This window comes from Lytechinus pictus, chromosome 6 (genome assembly GCF_037042905.1).
Source record: "Lytechinus pictus isolate F3 Inbred chromosome 6, Lp3.0, whole genome shotgun sequence".
Lineage (NCBI taxonomy): Eukaryota > Metazoa > Echinodermata > Echinoidea > Temnopleuroida > Toxopneustidae > Lytechinus > Lytechinus pictus.
The window spans coordinates 7,473,472-7,495,470 of NC_087250.1; the positions used below are offsets into that span (position 1 = coordinate 7,473,472).

A 21,999-nucleotide genomic window follows, 5' to 3' on the forward strand; every position below is an offset into this window, starting at 1 on the left:
GATGGTAATTAGACGAAATGGTTATTGGACTATGTTGAAAGTTGACTAACTAATGTTAGACGAAATTATATCAGACCATGCGATAGTGGGGAAAAGGGCAGTAGACGAAATGGCAATAAACCGATAAATATCCATACAAAGAGTAATCCTGATTTCCAAATCACTTAATTCTGTTTCTCATGTCTAAAAATACTTAGTGAAAGCGTATTTTTTATCATATCTGTAGCTCGAGTCTTGAAGAAAATACCGCTGTGACATTATGCGTTGCGACATGTGGCGTTATGCGTGCGACATTATGCGTTGCGACATTATCGGTTGCAAGCCCCCGAAGCTACCGCCATTTTGTTTAATCCATTAGAAGCTAAAATAAGCCCTCATTAATATTAATTTCGTACGATGCTCCCTCGTCAACTGTGGTTTTGTACGTGTATTAGACAATACGCACATCAGCGCAATGACAAAGGTCAACTTGGCAAATTCATTAATGTATTCATTTTGTTACGCGCTCGTGACGCGAAGGATTCAGCGAATCAAGCAAGGGCAAATCTGAGACGATACGTTGCGCTCTATAAAGTATCGATATCACAAGCGATATCACTTATAAACAAAGCATTGTTTGTATTGCGTCTTATAGGCCTTTGCTAATTCCAAAAGGGAAGATGAAAAGGGTAGATCGAGTCGTGATTAGGTAAAGAGGTCTCTAGTGCTTTTGCAATCCCTAAATCGTAATTACCATACTTGTAACTCATGATGAAACGGGCCCTAATTTATCATGTTTAATACGTTTCCTGTGAATCCTGTCCCCTTTATTCTCCAGCATTTCTTACTCTGTTTTTTTTTTTCCATTTAATCATTTTCCCACTTTCTCCTACATATGTAGAGCTCATTTTCAAAAGGGGTTAGGTCCATTTTTCATCAAACTTGATTCTTATGTCTTAATGTAAAGATTTTTAGTAGCTATATAAGATGATACCATAGAAAAGTTGAAATTCCTATTAAAAAGTGAACTAATATGGCAAAGAAAAATCACCTTTTTTTCAAAAGGGGTTAGGTCCATTTCAGTTTAGTTGCAAAAGGGGTTAGGTCCACACAGACTTTTTTTGGAAAATAATATCTTAAAAAATATGAAGACAAGTAGATATCTTTTATACCCAATTTCATGTTCTCATGGTAGGGTATCATGAAAATTCAGTTTCGCATAAGAATATTGCAATATGGGAGAATTAAAAAAGAATTATTTTCTTGGAGTGGACCTAACCCCTTTTGCAACTAAACTCTTCTGAAGAACTCATTTGTCAAAAGGGGTTAGGTCCATTTTTCATATATTTTATTGTTTTCTGTCTCTAAACCTCTAAATTTTCAGTCACTCTGATGATACCAAAGAAAATTTGAAATTCAAATGAAAACGTGAATGGAAGTGGCAAAAAAAAATCACTTTTTTAATCAAAAGAGATTGGATTCACTTCAATTTACTTGCAAAAGGGGCTAGGTACACAATTATATTTTTGTTTTAGTATATAGAAAAAAATTGAAGACGGGTAGATTTCTTTTATACCCAATTTTATGTTCACATGATAGAGTAGTACATCATGACAATTTAGTTTCTCATAAGAATATTGCAATAAGTGAGAATAAAAACTCTCGGAATGGTCCAAAGTGGCCCTAACCCCTTTTGCAACTAAACTCTTCATATATTTCCTTCTTCTTTTCCCACTTGTTACCCGTCTCCTGGTTTCCATAAATCTCGTCTTATTTCTCTTCCACCCCTTTTGTTCCTACTTCCCACATTCTAGCTCTCTTACCACCCCCCCCCCTCTAAATTATCTCTTCATATGTGCCCCTCCATTTCTTTCTCATCTCTTTTCAATCCACTTCTCATCAATCTTTCCCTCTCTCGATCTTCATCTCATTTTGAATTTTGCAAATTCCAAATCCCTTTCATTTTAGCTCTGTACAAATACTATATGAACACAAATGAAAGACATAAAGGAATTCTCTGGTTAGTGGTGAATTTTATTAATTAGCCATAAAAAATATCACATTATCAGAGGATTAAGCTTTACCTTTTTCTTAAGCGTATGTTAATACTTTGAACCAAAAAGAATATTTTTTTTTGTATGCTGGGGCAGCGATCCTGGGGAGGGGGGGGGCACAGTTCCCCCTACTTCTTTAAGCACTGAAAAGTGCCTTTTTATGCAAGAAAAATGCCCCCTCACGAACGTGTACTGTGTCCCTTTTACCTGACGAGAACGCTGTTTTAGATGTTACCAAGTGCTCTTCCTTGTATGCAATTTTTAAACCCCAAAATGCCCCCCCCCCTCCTGGAACGTGTTCTGTGCCCTTTCATCTGAGGGCCCGTTTCATGTGTTAAAGAGTGCCCCCTCGCCTTCTTGTAAGTGCCCTTTCTCGAATCACTGCCCCCTTTTACCCAAGAAAAGTGCTCCTAAAGAACTTGTTCTGTGCCCCTTTCACCTGAGAAGGACCCTTTTTAATGGCCACCATGACGATTGCCCTTTGAAACAAGAAAACAATATTCTCATTTCGATAATATACTTATGAAGGAAATCCTTTGTGCATTAAGTTTAATAATTCATGAGTGGGGGTATATAAGCAGTTTCGTACAGATGGAGGGGGGGCTTGAAGGACTCTTGCCCCCCCCCCCCCCCAAAAAAAAAAAAAAAAAAAAAAAAAAAAAAAAATCACGACCAAGAAAAAAAAAGAGAAAAGGGTGAAATATTTTAGATTTTCTTTTTTAAAATGTCAAAATTTTGCTCGCTCGCAACTTCTTAAAAAATTCACATAATACAGCATTTTCCCTATGCCCCCCCACTTTCAACTTCACTCCGCCGCTCCTATTTGTATGTTTCTAGCTTCTCCTTTTGCAACCAGTTTTAATGAAAATCAACAAGAAATTTCATACGTCATGAATTTGGGGTTGTGATAATAATTTTTTTGTTGTTGAAAAATTGGACTTGGAAAAAAAAACCCTTTCCATCTTCATCAAGTGGTTCCTAAGTCAGACTCTTGAATTGTTGGATTTCTTGAATGAAAACATCTGTTACACCAGTCCTGCAGATTGAAAAAATAGAGAAAGAAAATCAATGAATTTAAATTAAAATTGTCGTGATTTATAAAACATAAATGTTTTAAGAAAAGCGAGACTATACATATATATGATTCTTCAACACATAACAGGAAATCTTACTTCTACTAATTATAAACTTGTACTTCCATAAAGCATATCACTTAAACCTGTTCTATACAGTTTACATACCACTCTCCATTATAACTACATGTACTCTATGAAAAAATGTCAGAGATTTCTCATAAATATGAATATATGAATCAACATATGTAAATTATATAAATAGTCAGAATTAAAGTTGATATGTTTTGTTGCACAGAATATTTTGATCTGTGATTAAAAACGACACTAACTATAATCTAAAAACAAAATTGAAATGGGTTTTTCAAAGGCAGGTCTATTTGTTGCCAAAAAAATGTGAACAACCTCCATTATTAAAAATATTCACTAATTAACTCACTCATATAACTGCTGTAGGTTGTATTTCTCTTTGTGGTCTAGTCGCTGTTCTATTAGGCCTACTTCACCAATAATTTATCATCATCAATCACCTCCATGGAAATTGTAAAACTGCATCATCCTATTGGACAAAATGTAAAATAACAAGATTTAAAAAAAAATCGTAAATCTACAAATATGAAATATGAATATCACACTAAAGAATGAATAAAATGAATTTTTGTAAAATATGGAAAATAGATATTGCTTTGTTTAAAACAAATAGGAAATAAAAAGGCCATTTAATTACTAGTAGATCAAGTACATGACCTTACCGATATTTTATAAATTTGCCCAAGATACATAACTTTTGGCATTGGTTCTATTTTAGACTCGAGAGCCTGTATATTTAAGAAGTGTCTATATTCATTACAGATCCTACCTCTTTGTGGCTCGGATTATTCTTATTGAATGTAAACATGGTTAACATTCAATGCATGTAATGTATCTGTAATTTTGTATGGGTTAGTTTAAGTTTTATACCTGGATGAGAATCTGCAAAATGATGCATGCACTTATGATCATCATCTTGAACCATATAGGTAGACCTCTACTGTTTTTCTTGTTCTTCAAACTCAACCTGTTTGTGAAAGAAAAGAGAACAATAATAAGAAGTGATCTTTTTCATGGCCGTATGTATAGGGGGAGGGGTTTGGGTAAGAGCTGACATGTGAAACCTTTTTTAGAAAGAGAATTGCATGACATCCTTCAATTTTACTTTAGAAAATGCACAAAACGGCCCTAGGTAATATTGGTCGCTTCTGGCCCTCGCTTTCTGAATTTTAGGTTTCTCTAAATTTTTTCACATGTCTGCCCCCCCCCCCAAAAAAAAAATCTGGATCTTTTTATTTCCGAATCTTATTTCATTTGATTTTAACATAATTTCATAATCTCATGCACTAGGTCTAGATCTATTTAGTCTAGATCTAGTCCAACAAGACTCAGTGCTGTGCGACAGCATTCATGTATCTAAATTAGGTCTAGATCTAGACTAACGATGGACTCTCGATCTATCTAGACCTAGAAAGTAAAGCTTAGGTTCTAAACCGAGATCTAGACCCTATATTGGTTTAGAAATTTTTTATGTCTGACTCTGACTTTTATTCCTGGCTAAGACTTCATTGCCATTATTGACCAAGAGTAGATCTAGATCTAGTCCTTGGTCCACTGACAGTCATACTCGTACATGTATGTAAATGGAGTCGTTTAGGCCCAGACCTAGATCTAAATTACAGACCTAGATCATAAGCCCTGGGGGTAAGTGTCGAGGGTTGGGAAAGTATAAGTTAGCCCTAGCTCTTGTCTTGATAGCATCGATGAATAAATAAAAGTAAAGTAGCCTAGATCTAGGCCTATTGATAATAAGACAAACATGCAGAGAAGCATGTTATTTCTAAGACCGAGTCTAACTATATTTATAAATAACAATAAGAGTTAAAATGGGTGGGGGCTAAATGCAGAAGCCTGAAGTTATGCAAAATAAATTTGATATCTGAAACAAAGTGAGGACCGAGTCTGAGGAGTGAGGATTGACACAATGACAGGCGTATCTTCATCCATACTCCGCTTCACAGTTTATTCCTGACTGAGTCTCGATCTACTGAAGATAGATGCAGATCTCCCTCGAGATCTAACGTTACAGTGTACAAAAAGAAGCCTCATTCTTCTTGTTTTAATCAATCGTGGGTTGGTCCTTGTTGGAGGTGAACCAAACCAGCCCGATTATCTCTCGATTCCCAGCCGGCTAGGAGCCCGTACAAAATACATGTGGTTAAACACAGCGGCATAACCACAACACTGCAAGCAACATACAGGCTGCACTGGGCGACGATGACAATCTAACTTCAATTTCAAAGACCAAATTCTGCTTTCCTTTAACAGAAGAATGATAGCAAACTCTCTAATTTGTTAAAGAAATAAACTAAGATCACAAAATACAGCATGAAATGTGTAAATAGTCCACTGAATTCATGTGGTTATATCAATTAATACGTACTCACCGGAGTGTTCGGAGGTCCATTTTGTGTGTGGAAAGAAAAGTTTCAGAATGAATAAATTAGATGACGTAACGAGGTCAAATGAATAATTAATTCTGTAACACGATACCACTAGTATCGATGACAAAGAATCGGGGAAATCGCGTATTAAGGACGCTCTTAGCCAATGAAAAGGCCGGATTATGAATATCTTCATGCTCATGAATGTCAATGAGGGCTTATTTTCGTCTTCAAATGATCGCGGTAGGCGGAGCCTAATCTCATTTGTTTTGTGCTGAACGCGCACGCAGCTTTCGGTCTAGTAATATATTATAAGGTCTTTGATCGGTTGTAACCATAGAGATGTAAGTTAGTATACATCTCTATGGTTGTAACAAACCCTACCCCCCTCCCCCCACACGCACCCCCAAAAAATTATAATGATAATTATGTAATAATGACGATGATGAATGAATGAAATTAATAATAAAAAAAATAACAAATATGATAAACCACCAAAACATAAACAACCCCCACCCTAGAAAAAATATATATATCATTAAATAAAATAAAACAACACGATAAAAATCGGCAACTGTAGGCCCTGAAGTTCACTCAAATTTACCGGCTAATAAATAATCGTCTCACCGTTCACAGTAATAGGCCTAATTATAAAAAGGAATTGATAAGATAGTCCAGTGAATGGTAAATTACCAATTCGCCAACTACCAACTCGTTCAATTTATCACCACATGGTCTACCTTCATTTACTCTAATGCCATCCTTTCCATCAACATTTCGTCTAACAACCATTTGGTCCAATTAAGCCTACCACTTCGTCTAATCACAAGTTCGTCTATTTCGTCTCATAACCAATTGGTCTAATATTCGTTTTATTTTCATTCATTTTACCCAATTAACACTTGGTCTAATTAGAACCAACGGTATATGGACTAAATGGCTATTGGACCAACTGGTTATTTGGCGAAACGGTGAGTGGACAAAATTGCAATTAGACCATGTGGATATTGGACGAACTGATGGTAGACCACATGATTATGTAGACGAGTTGGCAATTGGACGAATTGGCATAGGACCAAATGAAAATAAACCCAAGGATTATATGTAACTGTTGAAGAAAACTTATGAGGTACAAAATGGCTCATGAGTTGTGAATTTCTAAATTGTTTTGCATGTGATGAGAGAAGGAGTAAAATGACAACTGAAAAGTAAGCTCTCTGTGACCCAACGCTAGCTGGTTTATAACTCAGCCGTAGTCTCTCTTACAAGACCCGTTGACAACAGACGAGCAGCCAACACTTCGAAAATTCGGAACCAGGCCGAATGGTCATTTTCCTACATAGCCGATTTCTACATGGCAAAATCGAAGAGTTCTACATCTAAGAAAACCATGAAAACGGAAGGAGGATAAATAAAAGTAAAGTGGGAAAGATGATAATTATGTGATATTGTGTCCAAATCTATCGCATGGGCCTATTCATGTATGATAGCCCAGTAATCATGAAGGCACATTATTTTCTTACAATGTCCTGCAAAAAATATATGCATCTGTATTTTGATACAATGTTTGGACATTTCATATAGTGGCGCTAAAAGGAAAGTTTGTCCTGACACCAAGTTGGTATCGATCAGGGGCGGATCCAGGAAGTGTTAAAAAAGGGGGAGCATATTATCCCCGAGGAAAAATTTGACAAGCAAAAAAAAAGAGGTCTTCATTGAGGGGCACCTGCCGGCTTTGCCCCCCCCCCCCTGGAACAGCCTGTGGTTTTGATAAAAGTATAATAATTGGAGAAAAATCTTGATGACAGTTTGGTCAAATACATCAGTTTTTTAAAGAGCTTTGACAAATTAATTTCGTGACGTACTTTTTCCGAGCAGCTGCTCCATAACCATGTTATATCATAATTACCCAAATCCCACATTTTAATGGTTTAATTAAAATGATCTTCAATATTTAATGTTATCTCCGTGCACTTTGTACCTTGTCGATACAAGCTTATACAAATCTAAAATAGTGTCTTGTGTGCGTGTGCAGGTGATGACAGTGGGACAGCTGCTGTGTATATTTATAGCTGCGAGCATGGTGAATGATCTGAATCTGACTATTATTTAATAATGATAATAATAATCAGATCTCATATAGCGCATAACAAATGTGTCTCTATTTTATGCGCATCAGAAAATAAAGGAGAGGATGAGATAATATGTAATGGTGAGTACACTTTGTTGAGGTCAGGTTCAATTTAAATAAGTATGGGTTTTAAGGGCTGTTTTTTTTTTTAACTGAATCAACTGTTTTCAGGGAATTTGGGAGTTTGTTCGGATTGTTTCATAAAAACAAGGGCTGCATGAGTAAATGAACGTTGACTATATGATTTGGTTGATATTTTTATTGGAGGAATGATTTATAATGAATTCTTACTTTGTGAATGTAGACGACGTGTCGGCTTATAGAGAGTGACTAAATCATTTAAGTATGAAGGAGCAAGTCCATAGAAACATTGATATACTGGCAACAAAATCTTAAATTGGATTCGAAACTGGATTGGTAACCAAGGGAAATGCTGTAAGACGGGATATCTGATCACGTTTCATGGTGAACAACGAGTCGTGCTGTTGGATAGTTTGGAGTCTTTTAATTTGGCAATTATAATATAGGTAAGTGAAGGAGTAGACTATTGCAGAAATCAAAGTGGCACATAATAAAAGCACGGAACATAGACGTTCTGTGTTTTTTTTTTTTTGTATATCAGTAAGATCACGAATTTTGCCAATTTTATGCAGAGCAAATGAAGCTGCGCGACATATGTGTGTAACGAACCGCTCTAAGAGAAGTTTGTAATGAAAGGACAAGTCCACTCCAACAAAAAGTTCATTTGAATGAAAAGAGAAAACAAAACAAGAATAACACTGAAATTTTCATCAAAATCGGGTGTAAAATAAGAAAGTTATGACATTTAAAGTTTCGCTTTATTTAAAAAAATAGTGAGCATTTCGGTCGGTATGCAAATGAGGGACTGATGGCATCGATCACTCACTATTTCTTTTGTATTCTATTATAATAAATATTCTAATTTTCTCCTCATTGTCATGTGAAACAAAGTTTCATTTCTCCCTGAACATGTGGAATTACAATTGTTTAACATTTTGATGATATTTTCAGTGTTGTGCTTGTTTGATTTTTCTCTATTTATTCAAATCTGCTTTTTGTTGGGGTGGACTTGTCTTTTAACCGGGACAGCTGATCGTCCTAAGGTTCGGGTCGAGCTGACAAAAAACTGCAATTATATCGTTTGCTTAGAGCATGGACCTATGAAAGCTGGACATTCATCGGTTAGTTAAGGAATTCACTAACATCTGACTGTTATTGTCATGTGAATAACATTCTCTTCATATTTTATCTGCTGTGATACCATCATGGTCGCCGTCAACTAAACCATGAGTTACAGAAGCTTTCGGTGATTAGACATTTAACATTAGACAAATTGTATGCGCAGAAGGTAATAAATTACCTGAATTCTCTGAAATTAATGTGCAGTTCTGGTTTACAAATAAATATCTTCGTTCCGTTGTTTTTATTTGGGAAAATGTATGAATATTTCGAGATAGAGGCTGAAATGAAATTGATTGATTGTAATTTATAATCACATTTTAAAGATTTCCTCATGACATTCCAGAGAAATATGGTGGGTTTCTTGTAGGGGTCGTCCCCCTCTCGTTGTTAGTAAGGTCATTATGAGTGTGCAGAAGTGTGCAAATCGATAATAATATATTTGATATCACAAAAATCGTCTGCTTCTCAATTTGCTGCTTCAAAACTGAACCATCTTAATTGAAAGGTATAATCTGTTACAGGACATCAGCCAACAAACGCCAAGAAGAGGAAAAAGATTCCTTTGTAAAGATCAGATTCGCCTCGGTAGCCGCTATTGTCAAAACACCTGTATGTTCTCATTAATATGCACATAATCAGGATACGGCGACTATGATTGCATCAAAAGAATGCCCGCGTTAATCGTCCATTTCTTATAGGTCCATGCTTAGAGCATGGACCTATGAAAGCTGGACATTCATCGGTTAGTTAAGGAATTCACTAACATCTGACTGTTATTGTCATGTGAATAACATTCTCTTCATATTTTATCTGCTGTGATACCATCATGGTCGCCGTCAACTAAACCATGAGTTACAGAAGCTTTCGGTGATTAGACATTTAACATTAGACAAATTGTATGCGCAGAAGGTAATAAATTACCTGAATTCTCTGAAATTAATGTGCAGTTCTGGTTTACAAATAAATATCTTCGTTCCGTTGTTTTTATTTGGGAAAATGTATGAATATTTCGAGATAGAGGCTGAAATGAAATTGATTGATTGTAATTTATAATCACATTTTAAAGATTTCCTCATGACATTCCAGAGAAATATGGTGGGTTTCTTGTAGGGGTCGTCCCCCTCTCGTTGTTAGTAAGGTCATTATGAGTGTGCAGAAGTGTGCAAATCGATAATAATATATTTGATATCACAAAAATCGTCTGCTTCTCAATTTGCTGCTCCAAAACTGAACCATCTTAATTGAAAGGTATAATCTGTTACAGGACATCAGCCAACAAACGCCAAGAAGAGGAAAAAGATTCCTTTGTAAAGATCAGATTCGCCTCGGTAGCCGCTATTGTCAAAACACCTGTATGTTCTCATTAATATGCACATAATCAGGATACGGCGACTATGATTGCATCAAAAGAATGCCCGCGTTAATCGTCCATTTCTTATAGGTCCATGCTTAGAGTCACTGCTTGTAACTGCCATATTGATTCACCAATTTTCGACAAAGACTGCTGTGCCAATACACAGCAAAAACTGTGGAGTTAACCGGTGTACATAGAGGACCACACCAGTTATTTTACTCCGGTGTTGAATTAATTGGTGGTATTAGTTTAACACCTATAGGTGTCATTACAACATCTTTGGTTGTTACATTTACACGCTTTGGTGTTATTTTTAATCTCTAGTGTGTAACTTTAACACCTCGGGGTGTGGTCCTCTATTAACACCAACTGGTGTCAGTTTTAACACCACAGTTTTTACAGTGTAGATTCTCAACGTTCCAGAAAGCGTCTGTGTAGTAGTTGCAAAAATTCGCTCGTATGTTTCACGGTAAAAACACTGTTTAAGATTTTATACAACGCTGTTTACTATTATGAACCTTACAGTATTTGTTTAACCGTTTAAACAATCATGTTTCATTTATTGAAGATTAGATATTGAAAATTAAACTTTATTGCTTAAAGGTCAAGTCCACTCAAGAAAAATTTTGATTTGAATAAATAGAGAAAAATCAAGCTAGCATAATGCTGACAATTTCATCAAAATCAGATGTAAAATAAGAAAGTTATGGCATTTTAAAGTTTCACTTATTTTTCACAAAACAGTGATATGCACAACTCAGTGACATGCACATGAGAGAGTCGATGATGTCACTCACTCACTATTTCTTTTGTTTTTTATTGTTTGAATTATACAATATTTTATTTTGTACAGATTTGACAATAAGGACCAACTTTACTGAGCCATATGGTATTAAACAATGCTAATTCCACATGTTCAGGAGGAATTAATCGTTGTTTCACTTGACAATGAGGAGAAAATTAGAATATTTCATATAATAAAATACAAAAGAAATAGTGAGTGGATGACGTCATCAGTTTCCTCATTTGCATACCCACCAGGATGTGTATATAAATGTTTTGTGAAATTAAGCGAAACTTTAAAATGTCATAACTTTCTTATTTTACATCCGATTTTGATGAAATTGTCAGTGTTATGCTTGTTGGATTTTTCTCCTTTTACGCAAATCAACTTTTTGTTGGGGTGGACTTGTCCTTTAAGATTTAAACACTTGTTTAAACGGTTTAAACAATTACTGTAAGTTACAAATAGTAAACAGCGTTGTATATTTTTTTCTGTACGTGTAGTTCCTTGACACTTTAATAGTTGATGTTCTCCGATAGTCTTAATTGGTAGGCTCTTTTATAATTAAAAAAAAATAAAAATAAAAAGGCGGCAGCTCGTATTTACTTAATAAAGATTTGATAACCTCGATTACATGGTGTATCAAGAATTATATTAAATCAATATAGATGTGAATGTATTGCAGTATAAAATTGCAATCGTATTGCTTCTAAGAATCATTTTGACCAAATATGCCAATTAACTTCTCGGAAGTGCATGGTCTGAGATGTGAGACTAATTCAGCATTCCCTTCATCTCTCTGTATGTCAGATAGATAAAAGATAATCGGAAAAGAAGATTTCAATTTGATTTCCAAGTGGGTCCGACAGAGTTGGTAGTTCTACTTTGCGGCTACTATTTCATTCCAAGGTCACGCATGGGTAAGCGTGCAATAGTACTTTATATGCACTGGGACCAATGTTGTAAGGTATATTTCTTTTTGGATCTTTCATTATACCGAATTATCTGAGTAGTATTCATACACTTCGGTAAGACAGGTAGTTATGAACAAAAATACTTGATACCTCGTTCAGAAACTTGAAAATTTATATTGTTGGATATCCGAATGTCGGTATGTATATTTATTCTTTATAGCTACATTGTCTTTCCTCTGAAACGTCATTTGTATGTCATCTCGTCTCTGCACGGCCGCACGCCTATAATGACCTGTTCATATTAGTGGAAGCGTCGTGGTGTAGCGGTTCTGACTATCGCCTTGCAATCAGAGGGTCGTGTGTTCGAATCCCACCATGGCCTAGCGTCCTTTGGCAAGGCGTTAATCCACACTTTGCCACTCTCCACCCAGGTGTTAAATGGGTACCCGATAGGATGTGAAAGCCTCTATGTAGTATGCTTAGCAATTGAGTCTTGGAACTCTTGTTGGAATGCTCCCCAGGGAGTGGAGAAGGTGCATACATTGTATGCAGGCATGCAAGGATCCGAGGACCGGGGTAATAATATGTCTGTAAAGCGCTTAGAGACGTCGTTCCGATGTATTAAGCGCTATATAAATGCGGAATATTATTATTATTATATTATACAGCCAAAAATACCATTATTATGGTTAGACCTTTGAGTAATCGAGAAACCATTAATCCAAGATTTAATATCTTGGCTATCTGCATGAATTGGATATCTTGATACTCTATATTTGATATCTATAATATCTATAACATTCCTGTGTAATAATAACAATCCCCTTTTATATAGCGCTTAATACATCGCAACGACATGTCTATGATAATTTGGAGGAAAAAATAATGTTTTTGTACCTTTCCAGGCATTCCTGCTTTTTATAGAGAGATTAAATGACCATTACATCTATAGACTAAACAGTGCATGGGGCACCTTGGTCTAGTGGATACAATCGTCGTCTTTCAATCAGAGGGATGCGGGTTCGAATCCTAGCTTTGGCGTGTTTTTCTTCTTATCCATGTTGTGCTGCACTCAACCCAGGTAAGGTGAAGGTGTATCTGTTATGATGTATTCCTTGAATACTTTAGCGCCTGTAGATGGCGGCTCAGCTGTTTATTTCCACTTCGTCTGATGCCAATTCATCCAATTGCCAACTCGTCTACTTTCATTTGGTCTACTATCAATTCGTCCAATATCCATGCACATGGTCTAATTGCCATTTCGTCTACTCACCGTTTCTTCTAATAACCAGTTGGTCCAATAGCCATTTAGTCCATTACCATGGTGTAATTGGACTAGTGTTCATTTGACAAAATGAATGCATATATCATACCAATTGTTAATGAGACGAAATGGTAAAAGCGTTAATTGTGCAAAATGAATGAAAACAAAATGTGTATTAGACCAACTGGTTATTAGACGAAATGTTATTAGACGAAATGGTGATTAGACGAAGTGATGATTAGACCAAATGGTATTGGACCAAATGGTTATTAGACGAAATGTTGATGGACGGAATGGCATTAGACTTAATGAAGGTAGACCATGTGGTGAGTGGACGAGTTGACAGTAGACGAATTGGCAATTTACCGGCTCAGCTACAGCCGGGGTAATAATATGATACCATGTATGCACGTGCAGTGTAGAGTATATAGTAACTGCGCAAAATAAATTGACCATTGATATTAAAAACAAAAATGACCACTTTATCTTTGATTGTTTGATCGAAGGGTATATATGTATCAAGGCTATCCAAAGTTCACAGTCCAATATATTCATAAACTATAAAAAATAATAGTTTACCCTTGGGTAAACAAGGAACAAGTCATGTAGGCATGTAGGCCTATATTGGGCAAAATTTAACAAAATTTGTGTAAAAATTTACCCAATGTTTCGTTGATATTTACCCATATAACGTGCATTTTGCATAATATTGGACAAAGTCCCGGGGGGGGGGGTACTCGACCCAAAAAGTAGTAGGTATGTGCCGCGGGCGAGACAAAAAACGGGGGCCTTGGAGCGGGCTTATTGTAAAAAGGAGGGTCCTCGGAACGGGCTTCGGAACTACAAATGTTTGTGAAAACGGGGGTCCTTGGAACGGGCCGCCTGCGTGTAAGTGCGTATGCATCCTTATGGAACGTGCGTGCAGCTAGCCCGGCGGTACGGGCACCGGGTGCGCCAGCGCAGAGGCGATGGTCGGACAGCGCTCTGCGGCCGCTTTTCACCAAAATTGCGGCTCATTTTAGCATATCAATACGGCCGGAACGGCGTAACGGAAAATAAGCGAAGCTTTGGAGCGGATTTCTTTCTTTTTTTTCTCAATAAGAAGAAAATGCTATGCTTTGGAGCGGCTTTCTTTGTTCTTTTTCTCAATAAGACATAAATGCTATGCCTTGGAACGGAAATTTGAGTGCAAAAATGGGGGTCCCTCCGCGGCACATACCCACTATGCATTATAAAATTATACTGAGTGCCCCCCCCCCCCCGGGACAAAGTCTTACCCACCAAACATGCCAAAAATTCATGTTCCCTTTTTACACAATATTGGGTAAATCTTTACTCATTCTTTTTAGAGTGTACTTTTACAAAGAAACAAAGGATGAATATAGGCCCCATACACTGTAAAAAAAAAAATGTGTTAATTTAGCACTTACAGAGCTACAGTGCTTGTTTAGTGACTGCACTACGAGTACCGATTTTCTAGTAAATCAGCACTCGTAGTGCAGTCACTATACAAGCACTGTAAGTGCTATTAAAACTTAACACTTCATTCTTTACAAAGTTAATGTAAGGTCCGCTTGTTTGTTTAATAGTCATTTATTAATTCAATAGAGATTAGTAAAGATACTCAGTCCTGATAACATCTCCTATTTGCGAGATCATATCATAAATCAATCATATGGCCCGTGTGTGTAGGTTGTGGAATAGCCAGTTGCAGACGGTTTTCATGTTTTAAAGGTCAAGTCCACCCAAGAAAAATGTTGATTTGAATAAATAGAGAAAAATCAAACTAGCAAAACGCCGAAAATTTCATCAAAATCGGATGTAAAATAAGAAAGTTATGACACTTTATAGTTTTGCTTATTTTCCCCAAAACAGTGATCAGTGGTGATATGCACAAATCAAATGAGACATTCGATGATGTCCCTCACTCACTATTTCTTTTGTTTTTTATTGTTTGAATTATACAATATTTCATTTTTTATAGATTTGAGAATAAGGACCAACTTGACTGAATCATATAATATTTAACAATGCTCATTCCACATGTTCAGGGAGGAATTGATCGTTGTTTCACTTGACAAGGAGGAGAAAAATAGAATATTCCCTATTTCATATAATGAAATACAAAAGAAATAGTGAGTGGATGACGTCATCAGTCTCCTCATTTGCATACCCACCAGATGTGCATATAAATGTTTGTGAAATTAAGCAAGACTTTAAAATGTCATAACTTTCTTATTTTACATCCGATTTTGATGAAATTTTCAGTGTTTTGCTTGTTGGATTTTTCTCCTTTTACGCAAATCAACTTTTTGTTGGGGTGGACTTGTCCTTTAAGGAAATCGTTGAATGAACAAATATATTTAATCCTTGCTAGTGGTTGGCTGCTGGGCCTTACCATGGTTGGTAGTTGCAATAATTGCAAAGTTCAAAGTTTATTTCCACATTTCCATAAAAACATACAATATAAGCACATATCACATTATAACAGTATGCCAATTACTGATGATGGAGCCACCCTACACAGCAAAAACTGTGGTGTTAACCGGTGTACATAGAGGACCACGCCAGTTATTTTACACCGGTGTTAAATTGGCAGTGTTATTTGAACACCTATAGGTGTTATTGCAACACCATTGGTTGTTACATTTACACTATTTGGTGTTATGGTAAATCTCGAGGGTGTAATTTTAACACCTCAGGGTGTGGTCCTCTATTAACACCAACTGGTGTCAGTTTTAACACCACAGTTTTTACAGTGTACTAAAAAGACTTGCAAATAAATAAATAAATATATTATATAATGTACATACTAAGGATAAACATAAAGAACACAGGACAAACATAGAGAATACAAAATGCATTATAAAGGTCTGCCATTGATGAAAGATTTAATGAATTTGGCCTGATTTTGGTCTCTTGTTAATCGACGATTGATGATGGCTATTACAGGTATGGCATAACCCAAACAACACACTCTAAAAAACGAAGTGCTAATTTAGCACTAAATGTCCTTGTATAATGACTGCACTTTGGGTGCTGATTTAGTCATTCAAATTTGAACTCGAAAATCAGCACTCAAAGTGCAGTCACTATATACAAGGGCATTAAGTGCTAATTCGCACTTAATTTTTTAGAGTACAGGTGTGAAATAGCTAGAGAGCATGATAGGTTTATTACCAATTCGTCTAACGCCAATTCGACCACTCACCGTTTCGTCTAATAACCAGTTGGTCCAATAGCCATTTAGTTAATTTTTATGCTAATATTGTGAAATCGTTTATTTTATTGCAAATTTTTTTCCCTTTTTTTGCTGACAAAAGTCTTTCCTTTCTTCGGTTGCCTTAACAGGAAATCATCCTTCATGATGACGTCAGCGAATAAACCAAATGTACAGCCAATGGGGAGCTGGCTGGTAAGACAAAAATCCTCTCCCCCCCCCCTTTCTTCTCCCCCCCCCCCCCCCCATTCCCTTTTTTCTATCTTCTCTCTGTCTATATTTTGTCCTTTCGTCTCAGAAAACACAATTTCCCCCTGCCTGCCCCCGACCATTGTCTCTTTTATCATTTGATATACAAAATATAGATGGACGTATGCAAAACCAGTTGTTCAGCATGCGGAGCTGCCAAATTGTCACCAATTAATACCAATATTTTTCTAATAATGATAGAAACAAAATGACACTAATTTCAAAGTTTATAAGTTTATTAAGACTCGATGACCCCACACGGGGTAAAGCGTATTATAAACTACATGGATGTGTATATATATGTACAGTGCATGCTAAATGTCATTTGAATATATTAACGCATGAACATTAGATTATTTTTGTTTGTCTAAAATTCAAAATTATATCTTAAACATCATTGCAGGCACTCGTATCAATTAGTATTTGGCAATTTAAATAATAGTAATAATAATGGACAAGAAAAGAAAGAAATACAAATCAATTACATTGACCTAGCCAAGGATTGACTATCAATTGTTATTGGGGATGTTTTGACAATGTTCAGCACCCCCAGTAAAAATAGAATATATATTATATTATTCATATATTCAATCTGGAAAAGTTTGACACTCTTTCTTTTTAGCCTGAATAAATCAACAAATGTGAGCAAGTACCAGGCTTAACATTTTACCGTATAATTCACTTTCGTCATTACCATGTCAAATGATGTCTTCGTACATTTTATTTTCCAGAAAGTATTGTTAGTTGTGGTTCTTCTGGCGACGATTATCCTTCTTATCGCATCGCAGACCATGGTGAGCTCTACACCCCACATTGGGATATTCTTCATTGCGAAACAGAACGAGTAAGGATGATTTAGGGAGTTTTCATATTGCACGTTGACTGAACTGCGATGTAAGTGCGTCATTTAAATAGTCTGCCATTTCTGCATATAAAGTCGACGGTCTGAAGCACTGCGATACACACAGAGCATGCGCAAACACCTCTTGTCAGTCGGCTTATAATGCATGTCCGCTATCCTGGCGAAATGCGTTTTCAGATGGGGATACAAAAAAGGTCGTCACGGATAGTTGATATGTCAGGTAGGCCTGGTGTCGATCCGTGACGTCATATTTTTCATTTGGGGAGGATAAAACAACTCAACCCCCTTAATTGAACAATAGATTCACAACACAAATCGACACCCATGATGTAAGTGCGTTAGTCGAGTTTGGGCATGCGCAGTGTAATGCGTTGAACATTAATTGCTCCATTATATAGCTCACTTTGGTATACCGTGAACCCAAATGACGCAGTTACGCTGTGCAGTCCTCTATAATCGAGGTAAAATTCTAAATCTCCCTATTAAAGGCTAAGGTTGCCCTGACATCAAATTGGTGTTGATAAAAAGGGAAAAGTAAAAGAATCTATTCATGGTTTTGTAAACATTAATCAAAGACTAACATAGCTGTATGCATGGTTTTTTTATGTTTAACTTAAGGTGCGAGCATGTATATCTTGTATATATGTTATGATGTATATTATGTATAATATTCCGAGGAAAGTGGAAATATTTGCACTCAACAGAATTATATCATCAGACAGATTACTTAAAGAAACGCTAAAATTAGGGAAATATTTGTAGCCTAGTCATCATGACACATTGATCAATCGAATTTATGAGATATATGTAATTAATGAGATAATCTATGGGATATATGGCTTATTTTGGCAGTTGCCGGCATATTACGTCACAAAATGGACAACTCTTAAATTCTTTGATGTAATTTCATGAAACATTAAATTAGTTTCCTTTTTCTGCTAAAAAGCGAACTTAGGCTATATGTGTACAGTATGTGTACGTCTTACAAAGAGTTACGATTGATCTGACCATCTTAAAGTATATGGAAATCCAACAATGACATATTTTTTTCTCCAGGAAATTTGCATGATGTCCTTTGTAAACAAAGAGAAGCACACTGAATTTTCAAGAACACAATTGCACATCACATCTAGAAAATATTTTGGACAAACATATATTTTAAATATTGACGTTGCTGGCTTTCCATATAGTTGTAGTCGATCGGATCGATCGTGACTCTTTGTAAGATGGGGCCCTGATTATTGCTAGTAATTGTTCATGGTGATTGTACACAGTGCTGGTGGTGAAAGAGGTGTTGACGGTAGCAGTGATGATGATGATGATGGTAGCTGGTGGGTATTGTGATGATTATGATGGTGCAGGTGGTTGTGGTGGTGGTGGTGGTGGGGTTGTAATGGTTCTGGAGGTGGTGATGATCGGCTCTGATGGTGCTTGCGGTGGATATCCGGTTATCTAGCCGCAGGCTATGGACACCTAAACTTGGTACCTTCTTTCATTTTCTTCTCTTTTTATTGCACTACATTTTCGCCTATCTTTTGCTTTAATGACAGTAACATCGTGTCAGCACAGAGTGGTCGTGACATCCTCATGACGTCAGATATTGATGCCAGCAATGTGACGTCTAGCAGGTTCATCAACGGAAGCCCGAATCCTTTGGCGTCGCAGATTGGCGCAACTTCTGAGGTGGGACCTACCTGTGTACGTCAGAAAAACTTAGCCTTCATCAAGACGCACAAAACAGGAAGTACCACGGTGGCCTCCATCATGCACCGATACGCGCTCTCGCATTGGTTATCGTGTTTAGCCTACAAATCAGACCCCACGCGAGGCCACATCAGATTCGATGTGCTCACAGAGCGCTCCAATCGCAAATTCATCCCACCGCTTGGCGTCCGTGTCGGAGACTACGAGAATTACAAGGACTACAATGTGCTGGCCGTCCACGTGCGCTATCAGCCGGAGATGTTGAAGAAGTTTATGGCCGAAGAGACGAAGTACATCACAATTCTCCGGGAACCAAGCTCGCATTTCGAGTCTGCCTTTACATTCTTTGGAGCGGAGAGTGAGCTCTTTGGTGCCCATCACGTCGGCAATATAGCCAAGTTTGCCAAAAAGCCAAGTCAGCACTGGAACCAACTCTCAAGAGGCCATAAGAAATATTACACACGCAATGGGCAGATGTTCGATCTTTCATTAGACCAAAGGATACACACCGATAGAACGATTGTGAAATCGATCATTGGTGATATAGCAAAGAAATTCAGCTTGGTCTTGATCATGGAATATATGGATGAGTCGCTTCTGTTGCTGAAGAAATTAATGTGTTGGGACTTCAGGGACATTTCCTACGTCGTGAAGAACCATCGCGCGCATACCTCCAAAATGGCGGACGGTGTGCGCGCGGCGCTGCGTAAATGGAACTGGGCGGACAACCTGTTATACGAGCATTTTAATGTCACACTGTGGAAGAAGATTGCTAAATACGGACCAACGTTCGAGGAAGACTTAGTGAAATTTAGAGAAATCTTGAAAGAAGACTACGACGAGTGTGTAGCCCAGGAATTAATAAAAAGAAAGAATAAAATTGTAAGGACAGAGTTGGCTAATAATTCCGAATATTGTACCAATTTGGCAGGTAGTCCATATCGTTTATTTAACAAAGTTTACAAACGGCAGATGGGTAACATGAAAATGACTTAACATATTATGCAATAGACATTATATGACGTCATCATCTTATAGCGCCCTCCCTCAGAGGATATAGGAATACGCGTAAACGGAGATTTGTCAGAGATGCGCCAACTGCAGCTCACCTACGCATGCAAGGCAATTATTATTATTGTTCCAGCCACTAAGATGGCGGTGTGGTGACGTCAAAGAATATGGTTTATGAAACATCATGTTGTATAAGATTGTTGAAAACGGTCTTTATAAGAAATACATCCACCATGAGAATGCAAATAAATGCGTCCATAGGTTTTAAAAATTTGGGGGACCATTAGCGAGGGAACGAAGTGAGTCAGTGACCAAACCAGATGGGAGCGATACTAGCCTATATTATGTGTCATATTCGTGGGAGCTCAAAGAAAGAAAGTCAAATGCGTATCAGAAAAGTATTATAGATATTGCCTGCCGAGAGGTTGATTATGGTAAATGGAATTTATTTTTTACCTGATCGCTAAGAAAGCATGAAAGCTTGTAAGCAAGCAACCAAAGGACCGACGGCTTAAGGTCCTCTCCGAGGGACCTGGTTGTGAGGATTTAAATGCCTTACCAATTAAAGGGCACTAGTGCACCAAGTGAGAATTGAAAAGCGGTCACCAGAATCCGAAACCCCAGATCTACCGAGGCTGAGCTACACTGTTAAAAAAAACAGATTTTACAGAAAGAAATAACCAAATCATTCTGTAAATTGTTATATCAGGAAAGATTTTTTACAATTTTCTACAATTTTATAGAACAGCTCTGTTTTTGAAAAGGGGAAAAGAGTCTTATTACAATAATTTTTTTAGGTTACATACACCAAATACCAATTTTCTGTAAATTTACACAAATGCATGTAAAATTACGCAGTGCAGTAAGATTACAGGTGTTCTCGAGACTCTGCTGCAGGAATTTTTGTTTTTTGAAGTAGATATTTTCTAACAGTGTATCGCACCAGTCCTCCCTAATGCGTTCTTTCCTCGATCAATGGAGTTATATATTTCTCCCATGCGATTATCATGATTAATAGTTTGCCTGAAGCGCGAAGCGCGTTAAGGGATTTGTCCCGAGGAGAAAAAGTGACAAGAAATGTACCCACATTATGCTGCACTCACTGCGGGTGAGATGAATGGGTACCCTGAATTCCTTGAATGCACAACAATGGAAACGGTAGCTCGAGCTAAAGTTGGGGTAATAATGATAGTGTGCCTCGGAACAGATGGCGATATATAAATGCATATTTTTACATTTAAAAAGAAGTATTTTCGATGCCACTTTAATTTTATTTTCGATTCATAGCTATATATTACATTATGGATGTTCCTATATTCCCAACTTCAGTACGCATCCACAAGCGGCATTATGTAAACTAGAATAAGTGAAATTAATATCCATGTTGCGTTTGTCTTTATACTGTTTGAATGAATTAATCATGCCCTATTATATTTAGGCTATTAACTGTTTCTATGAAATAAATATTTTATATTTATATATTTAATATTAAAGACTTCAAAATGATGTTATTTCCATTCTGGTTTTTATATTTATATATGTAATATTAAAGAATTTAACATGATGCAATTTTTTCCATTCTGTACATTTTGGTTTTTATTCTCGACTGAATTCAAAAGCATATACACCCTTAATAGTGTTACATAAATCTGTTCGTAAAGTTGCTTACGACTATAATGCACGACTGCTTTTTCCTCTTCTTTATTGTCTTTCCATAGCTTCT

The 21,999-nt window shown here is 36.8% G+C and overlaps 1 protein-coding gene and 1 long non-coding RNA gene across 7 annotated transcripts; one reads left to right on the forward strand and one right to left on the reverse strand.

The window, feature by feature from the left end:
* Positions 1 to 2,868: 2,868 nt before the first annotated feature.
* On the reverse strand, positions 2,869 to 5,595 carry LOC135154396 (uncharacterized). Of its 3 annotated transcripts, none has more exons than XR_010293797.1 (4): positions 5,584 to 5,595; positions 4,067 to 4,163; positions 3,546 to 3,665; positions 2,869 to 3,069 (listed from the first exon to the last, which is right to left on the reverse strand). It is a non-coding gene; the product is annotated as an uncharacterized LOC135154396 (long non-coding RNA). The 3 variants fall into 3 exon arrangements; XR_010293798.1 differs by having other exon boundaries at positions 5,580 to 5,595; XR_010293796.1 differs by lacking the exon at positions 5,584 to 5,595 and having other exon boundaries at positions 4,067 to 4,225.
* A 2,047-nt stretch (positions 5,596 to 7,642) lies between these two features.
* LOC129262992 (galactose-3-O-sulfotransferase 3-like) lies at positions 7,643 to 21,708 on the forward strand. Of its 4 annotated transcripts, none has more exons than XM_064100536.1 (4): positions 7,643 to 7,792; positions 16,582 to 16,645; positions 17,431 to 17,543; positions 19,112 to 21,708. In XM_064100536.1, exons 2-4 carry the CDS (start codon positions 16,595 to 16,597, stop codon positions 20,259 to 20,261), a joined length of 1,314 nt encoding a protein of 437 aa, XP_063956606.1. In that variant the 5' UTR covers positions 7,643 to 7,792; positions 16,582 to 16,594; the 3' UTR covers positions 20,262 to 21,708. The 4 variants fall into 4 exon arrangements, with proteins under 4 accessions (XP_063956606.1, XP_063956607.1, XP_063956605.1 ...); XM_064100537.1 differs by lacking the exon at positions 7,643 to 7,792 and adding an exon at positions 11,994 to 12,080; XM_064100535.1 differs by lacking the exon at positions 7,643 to 7,792 and adding an exon at positions 12,095 to 12,163.
* Positions 21,709 to 21,999: the final 291 nt, after the last annotated feature.